The sequence below is a fragment of the Sceloporus undulatus genome, chromosome 7, assembly GCF_019175285.1.
Source record: "Sceloporus undulatus isolate JIND9_A2432 ecotype Alabama chromosome 7, SceUnd_v1.1, whole genome shotgun sequence".
Classification (NCBI taxonomy): Eukaryota; Metazoa; Chordata; class Lepidosauria; order Squamata; family Phrynosomatidae; genus Sceloporus; species Sceloporus undulatus.
Window position 1 is genome coordinate 50,998,555 of NC_056528.1, and position 8,385 is coordinate 51,006,939.

The following is an 8,385-nucleotide window of genomic DNA, read 5'->3' on the forward strand; positions in this document are numbered from 1 at the left end:
AATCAATTAATTCATTAGTAAATTAAAAAAATTGGCCAGAGTCCTGCTGACTGTCTTACATGTGCAATTGTGCATGGACTCCTGTGTGGAAGTAATTTGACATTTATGTCTGACCCGGAATGTCTGCATTCAGTTTACATTTGTAGAAGCAGAGTTGCACTCCTTCCAAGGGTCCTCTGCTGCCCCACTTTTTACAAATGTCCCGGTTTCTCTCTCCTCCTCGCACTTTATCCTCCATTGACCTCAGTTTCTGCAAAGGGGGTCCAAAGTGCCAAAGTATTTTACACCCCATTAGCTCAGTGGGGAGAGGAGTGGGAAGAATCCTGGCCTTCCCAGTCGGCTCAGGCAAAAGCCAACTGCTGCAGCTTGTCCGTTCTCCCTCTTTAACAACTTTGGGTGTGTGAACCGCATTCCGATGTTGCAGGGCCATGCATGACCCATTTTTCATCAATGAAATGTTGGAGTATATGGAATTGCCCCCTTGAAAGGTAAAGAACATAAAGACCTCAAGAGACGATTAGGTTCGTATGGGATAATACGGTTCATACGGTAATCCAGACCTGAGTCATGGAGGGCTTTCTAGGCCATAACCAGCGCTCTGAACCCTCCGCCGGTGGAAGTGGTGCAACCAGGGAGTTGCCCAGTCCTCTGTTTCCTCCTTTTTTTTCCAAAGGGGAAAATGCTGGCAAACCCTGAGCTGCTCTCATTTCCACAGAGCATGCCGCCCGCAAGGAGGGTCCGCCCTGCCATAAAACAACGGCTGCAGCAGCAAAAAAGCCTTTGAGGAAGGAGATTGCATAACTTCCCCGGTCTAAAATTAAATGGACGCTTTCATGACTGAATGGCTGTGGATTTTCTTTGGAGGCTGATCAGTAGCCATTACAAGCTTTGCTTGCCTCTCCTGAGCAATATGTCCTTGTTGCTGTAGCCCAAACCTTGGTCCTCTGGGTGTTTTGTGCTTCAGCTCCCAGAATGCCCTGCCAGTTTGGTCAATAGGAATTCTGGGAGCTAAAGTCCCAAACATCTGGAGGACTGAAGTTTGGGGACCACTGCTCTGCCCCCTTTGCTTTGGTGGTTTGCAGCTTCCCTGCTTGCAAGAGGTCCTCCTGCCTTTCCCTTGAGGAGGCCAAAATGTGCCCCAAATGGAGCAGCTGGGTTCATGGGGGGCTGGATGGGGACAAGCCAGTCCTGGTCGAAATCAAGGGGATTAGCAAGATGTTTTAAGCTGCTTGTGGGTCTTTTCTGCTAAGCCTTTTCCAGCTGCTCTGGAGAAGCAACAAGTGCCTCTTTTGTGGGAAACCGTCACCAGGCAGCAGCTGAAGAGGGTCCTTGTTCCCAGGCCCCTTTTTGGGGGGCAAGACACGGTCTCTCCATTCCAAGAAGGGCAGCTGCAGAGAGCGAGGGATGGATGGATAGAGGGATGGATGGATGGAGGTTGGTGGGTGCTGGGGTTTGGGGGGGAAAGCACCACCTGACTCCAATGGAGAGGGTCCTATTCCTCCAAAGGGGATGGATATCAAAAGCCATGGGTTCTGCCCTCCATCTGGACCCATGTGTAGCCAGACTGAGCATGCGCAGAAACACTGCATGCTCTGAGGCTGGAGGGCACACAACCCAAAGAATCAAGATTGGTAAGCTGTAATGTATACTGGCTATAGCGAAGTTACAGTGCAATATTGTTATGTTCTTGGTTGCCTGATTTGTTTTTGGAGTGTACTGTTTATTGCTATTTTTGTTGGATTGGTATGAAATGAAACAGTAGCAAAACTGTCGTAATCTTCTGTGAAAAAGCGGAATATAAATAAATTATATTATTATTATTAGTAGTAGTAGTACTAGTAATAGGAGCCAGCATGGTGTAGTGGTTTGAGCATTGGACTATGACTCTGCAGGCCAGGGTTTGAATCCCAGGTCGGCTATGGAAACCACTGGGTGACCTTGGGCACGACACACTCTCTCAGCCTCAGAGATTGCTAGAAAGATGCTCTCTTAGGTAAGAAGCATAGCGTTGCTTTTTAGTTTGTGGTGTTTCTCACATTCACAGGGGTCCTTTGCCCTTAACCCACTGGACTGGGCTGGATAGGCCAAGTGTTAGACTCCGTCAAGAGCAGTTCCCTGAGTCCTGATTTAATGCAGAAGCACCCAGGTTCCCATTGCAGCCAGTTCTGCCTTGCTCCCTGCTGCCCCAAATGCCTCCTCATTCAGGGCAATCATGGCCCGCTTTCTCACCTCCTTTCCTGTCCTGCTGCTCCTGCAAACAGAGGCGGTCTGTCAGTGTTGCCGGAAGCCGCATCGTGTGATAGATGGACAGATACCAAAGATATTGCATAACCAGGAACACTGGAGAACATCGACGCTTGGGGCCTTTGCATGCCAGCTTGGCTGACTCCTTCACTCATTTCCCCTTCCTCTTTAAATATATGCGTTTATTACAGTGACACACAATAAAAAAAACCTCCGCCCGGTTATCAAACAAGCAACTGAAAGACTCTCCCAGACTATATATTAGAAGAAAACTCTTCTCTATACAAGACTCATATCCTCAACATTCTTCCCATTGCTCCATAAAAAAAAACCCTTATATATAAAAGTTAGTTGTTAAGGCGTTGGATCGCTCCATAAATTTGTATGAGAAGTTGGCATGCTAGATCCATCTGTTGTGCTATTTGGTGATCAAATGGCCCTTTCGCAGGGGTCACCTAAGACCATTGGAAAAGACATGTTTCCAATGGTCTTAGGAATAATTTTATGGTTGGGGGTCACCACAACGCGAGGAACTGTATTAAAGGACCACAGCATTAGGAAGGTTGAGAACCGCTACCCTGGAGAAGTTCTCCATAAGTCAAGAGCCAACTTGAAGAGAGGAGCTGGCTTGCTGTCGTTGTTGGACAAAGGTCCTAAGAAACCAGGGTCCAGGTCCCTCCTCAGATGGGCAAGTCCTCTCTCTTGACCAAAGAGTGTGAGTTGTCCAGGGTTGTCTCCAGAGTTGCAGTCCAGCACTTAGGCCACAAAGCCACACTGGCTGTCCTTGCCTCCATGCCCTGAGCACAACCCCAAGGCCAGGGGCTCCGGGTGCGAGTGCCTGACAGACACCGCATGACTTGGATGCAGATAATCCAATAACGGAGGTCTGCTGGCTGGTCTCCATCAGGAGCGGCACAGACAGTCCCTGCCTGTCAGCCCAGAAATGTCGCCCGAGGCCAATGGCTGCCTCCTGCATCCTGTTTTGTAATATCCCTCGCATTCCTGCCAAGGAGGCTTCTGTGTTCAAAAATTATTGCCCTTTTGTCCTTTTGCAAAGGAGGGGAAGGGGGAAAACAGCCCTTTGGCATCCTTTGAAACCAGGCTTTTTCTGCCCTTTCTGGCTGAGATGGAAAGGAACCCAACAGCAATGGACCAAGGCTGAGGCATCTCTGGTGGGTTTCCTCCTTTCCATTCCTTCCTCCTCAGTCCAATATATATACACATACATATATTCCCCATAGGGATTACTGTATTTTGTAATTCAGATTACAAGAGCAAAGATCCCACCTAAATGTCAGGAAGGGAATCTTGACAGTAAGAGCTGTTTGAAAATAAGACAGACGTCCTCCAAGGGAGGTGGACTCTCCTTCTGTGGAGGTTTTTAAATGGAGGTTGGATGGCTGTCTTTTGGGGGTGCTTTAGCTGTATGTTGCTTCACTGCAGAAAGGGCTTGGACTGGATGGCCCTTGGGGTCCCTTCCAGAGCTAAGAGTCCGGCTCTTCGGAGCATCCTTCAAGGCACCTCTGGCGCCACCGGAGCCAAAGCAACCAGAAAACCTGGCCCAGGAGCAACATGTGGAAAGCTTGCTCCCCCCCCCCCAATGGAGAATTGGGCCGGACTCCAGGAGAGAGGAGGGTGAAGATGGGACCCAAAATAGCCAGAGCCAACCCCACCCTTCGGCTTTGGCCCTCCTTCCACTTCCAGTTGACTTCCTAGGTTGGGTCTCCTGTGTTTGTTTTGTTTTTCTGAAGGCCTTCCTGTTTAGTGTTGAGTTTTTAAGGTGGACTCGGTGGCATTTACATAACCTTGGAATAAGATATCTTACTGAAAGCAGAGCAGCTTCGGGTCATTTGTCTTTGGCTGCAATGCTGAATGCCAGCCATTTTCCCCCCTGAACTGCAAGACTGATTCGAGCAGAGTGTACAATAACACATGGTTGTTTAAGGGGTTAACTCTGCAGCGTAGGAGGGAAGGATAAAGGCAAGGGCACCCCTGAGCCATCACAGAGTGCATCTATAGAACGGTTCAAAGCTCAAAGCAGTAATATATGTGTAAATTCATGCTCCAGATGGAGGACATTTTGAAATTCCTCCTGGACAGAAAGTGGAAATGTAGGAAATGACTTGGTAAAGGAGGAGGTTTGTGGGGCAATTTGCTTACACTTTGTAAACCGCTTCTAAGCCGTATAGAAATGTACTTGCTATTGCTATTGCTAGGAGAGAACGCATCTAGGTCTTACTCTATGGGTTCTCTTTTGACCGTTGGTATCTTTCAACTGCTGCCTAATAAACAGAGTTTGGAAAAGTTGTTCTTTGGGACCACGGTTCCCAGGGTCCCCCGGCCATAAGGGCCAGTTGCCTGGAAGATCCCTGGGAAGAACGGGTGCCGCCTTTGTTTCTTTGGATGCTCCCAGCGTTGCTCCTCTCGCCACGATGCTGTTATTCCTTTGCATTGCAGATGCATGAGATCATGCTTGGACCATGCGTTTGAGTCTTCCTGTCTTGTGTGGGTGGAAACTTCATGCCGAGTCCTCGGTCCTTGGAGCTGGAGCTCAGATGCCTGGCAGGGACCCAGATCGGGGCAGTTGTGTCAACAGATGCGCTTTGCGATTGTGTACACAGGATGGGGACGGAGGCGGAGGTGGCGGTCATCCAAACCGTTTCCAAGATGCGTTCGGAGATGTCATTCGGATTATGCCCCACCCAAGACAAACTCACAGAGAAGTTTTAGTTGCTAAAGATGTTGCTAAACATAGATGTCAATAAATACAAATCCGTTTCAGTGCAGACTGAATTATAGATAACAACAGTGATAAAAATTAGCCATGGTTATGATAAGGAAAGATAAGCCATGATACATGGTTGTTAAACATAGATGTCAATAAATACAAATCCATGGTTGTTAAGCATATTATTGGGGATTCAGAGGTTCAGAGGAGCGTACATCGTTCTAGTTCCACAAGTGATGCAAATATTTTTTAAAGAGGAGTTTGAACAGATCTTTAAAAATGGTTATAAGTTATTTATTTAATGTTTTAAATAAAGATGGGAAGAAACTGCCTCAGTTTCTCCAGCTTCTGATGGAAAGGACCAGAGTCAGGGGAAGAACTCAACCATTGGAGCCAAGGCAGGAGGCAACACAGTTGGATGGTTGTCTTCATGTGCAAAATTCCCCAATTCAGAAGCAGTCTGGAGCTTCTCTCTTTGGTGCCTGAGTCCACTTCTGGGCTTCTTCCTTTTTGCAGCAGGAGAGGGAAGAGGTTAATGTGTTACCTTCCTCTTCCATCGACATCCTCGTTCCCCGTTTTCTTTGTCTCACAGGCCTCCCCCTTCCAGCAAGAAGGCCCAGCGGAGACAGCCAGGAGTCTGGTTTCCATGCGCTTTTGGTGGCCGTTTCCTGTTGTGGGAATGAGCTTCCCTTGCTTTTCAGAAATGCTTTGCAGCTGTTGCTTCTCCGGAGTGGGACCTCAGGGCAGTTTGCTCTTTTGCTGTGTTGCAGGACGGGAAAGTAGCAGGGATTTTGGAAGGACTAACTATAGATACAGATATGTGCACGTATCTTGACTGTTGACCAAGCTGGCTGGGGCTTATGGGAGCTGGAGTCCAAAACACATGGGAGGACCAAAGTTTGGGGATCTCTTCTCCAGAGGACAGAGCACAGACCAGTGTGTTCAAATGACAAGGAAAGAGGTTCCATCTAATCGTTAGGGAGAAGTTCTTAATGGTAAGAGCCATCCAGCAGTGCTTCTCAGGCTATTTGATGTGCGGGATTTCCCCCTTAATATGCCAGAGGGACAGATTCCCCAATGGTCACTGTTGGCTACAACTACTTCTTTCTTTCTTGGAAACTCTCTGCAAACCAGCCGCTGATGGTTCACGGACCATCCCTGGTCACTTGGAGCACCCCTGATATAGACAACCTCACAAAGTGTTGGCTCTCCTTTGCTGGAGGTTTTGGGATAAAGCTGGAGGGTCATCTCATAGGGATGCTTTAGCAGTGGATTCCTGCGCTGGAATTGGGGTTGGACTAGGTGGCCTTTGGGGGATCCCTTCCGGCCCTAAGATCCTCCTGTACTTGCACTTGGAGATGGAAAGAACAAACCAAGGGTCCCTAACCTTCAATGTACAGAAGCTAGTTGGTTTTGTTCCCTCCTCTTTTACGTCTTGTTCCCAAATGTTCTTCTATTAACTCATTCTGTGCCGCTGTCCTTGATATGCCAGACTCTTTGGTTCTGTTTTCCTTTCTTTAAACAAAAGAAAACATTTGTTGTCTCTCCTACAACCACAACAACAAGTACGTTGCACCAATGATTATTACATGTAATTGTGCAAATAAGGTTATTTCGGAAATGCATTGTCGCTGGAATCCCAAAAGTAAAAAGATGTGTGTTAATGCTTCTTTGTGATCACTTTAATGGCGGGTTTTGTGCAACATCATGTGAAATTGTCAGGCGTAATTATGCAATTTTCCCAGGATATGCATGGGATAAACTCCCGATAAACTCCTTCGATCGCTTGCATCTCCTGGACTAGGAGGTTGCATCAAATGGCTACCACAATGGAGGTGGCTTGGCTCCACAATCTCAGCTTACTATTCAATGCTTCCTTTTCCCATAATCCTCTGAAGTCTGTTCCTAAAGAGGGGCTGAAAAATAGTCTGGAAAAAGGGTCGCATCAGCACCGATTCTTGTGGCAACCTCCATCCACAGCATTCTTTTAAAATCCAAAATCATGCAACCGGATTTGCAGAAATGCCTCCCTGGTTTGGACGAGGGTTTTCCCTTGGCAGGGAGTCCTGGCATAAGAGTAGCCACAGAAGGGAATTTCCTTTATGCTATAAATAAGCTTCTTTTTTTGGTTAAAGGGATGAAATCTGGACTCAAATATTCAAGGCTATGCTCCCTTTCCTTATAGCAAGAACAAAACAACCCTCTATGAATTGCTTTGCTTTCTGGAGTTTTGCTTTGCAGCTATGATCTGGGAAGGCATTGCTCCATGGAGAAATCACACAGGGAACAGACTTCCAATGTGTGTCCACAATAGAAAGAGATGTATGATCCCAATTTAACTGCCATGGCTTCGCCCTGTGGGACCTCTAGTTTGGTGAAGGTTCCCAGTTGGAAAGGTCCTACAAACCAGAAGAGCAGACCAGATTCCTCTAGCAAAGAAGGTTGTAATCTCTCGGCTTGGACAGGATTGCTTGGACATCTTTTTGATGCCGATTCTTTCAAGAGGTGCATATATATATATTGAACCACTTGTCTTGCCTGAAAATGCTGTGTGTACGTGTGTGTGTGTGTGTGTGTGTGTGTGTGTGTAGCACCATGGAGGGCTGGGGAACAAAAACAAAGCCTGTTCCAGGGGAAAGGCAGACCTCTCCATCTTTTCCTGCCCCCACCCAATGCTCTTTGCTGCCCCACATCCAACGCTCTTTGGAACGGCAGGAAGGAAAGGAGGAAGGAAGCGGCCTGCTCCGGGTTCACATTCCTGGGGCTGATGTGAAGCTGAGTTCACCAGGATCCCAGGCCTGCCGAGGAGACACACCCCATTCCCTTGGCTTGCTCTGGAGCAGAGAGGCTTTGGAGCCAGCCTGCTGGGCTGTTTGGGCTGGGAATGTCTCCAGGGCTGCCTTGGACCCTCACCTCCTCTTCCTCAGCCATCCTGGCCCTGGGCACACCGGCATCCGAACCGCAGACCTATAGGACCATGTTGTAGCCAGCGTTGGGGCTCCTGTGGACCTCCAGAGCTTCCTGGGATGGTCAGCTGGACTGGTGCGATATCAACTCTGCCGCAATGCTGTTTTATCATCACAGTCCACTGGATGGTGAGCATGGGCTTGGAAAGAAGCGACAGGGCCCTCCCCTCCTTTGCCTTTGCTTCTTTCCTTTCTTTCCCTCTTTGGACAGTTCTCCTCCTGGAATCCACCTTTGTGAAAACATGGGCTTCAATCCTATTATTAGTTCTTACTTGTGGTTGTTGTTAGCTGTCCTGGAGTTCATTTGGATTCATGGTGATTCTCTGGAGATGAGGCATCTCCAAGACTCCCTGTCCTCCACTGCTCCATTCAGGTCCTCCAAATTCATACCCATGACCTCCTTAATAGAGTCCATCCAATAATAATAATGATAATGATAATGATAAT

The 8,385-nt window shown here is 47.9% G+C and overlaps 1 protein-coding gene across 4 annotated transcripts in view; it reads left to right on the forward strand.

Moving 5' to 3' along the window:
* STARD8 (StAR related lipid transfer domain containing 8) overlaps positions 1 to 8,385 on the forward strand; it is a 50,236-nt gene that overhangs the window by 26,454 nt on the left and 15,397 nt on the right. Inside the window, exon 1 of one of the 4 annotated variants that reach the window (XM_042480536.1) lies at positions 7,596 to 8,067. The exons of the other annotated variants lie outside the window; for them this stretch is intronic. Coding sequence (XP_042336470.1) covers positions 8,037 to 8,067 — 31 coding nt within the window. The 5' untranslated portion in view covers positions 7,596 to 8,036. Of the gene's footprint in view, positions 1 to 7,595; positions 8,068 to 8,385 lie in introns of those variants that run through there. 4 annotated transcript variants of the gene reach the window in all.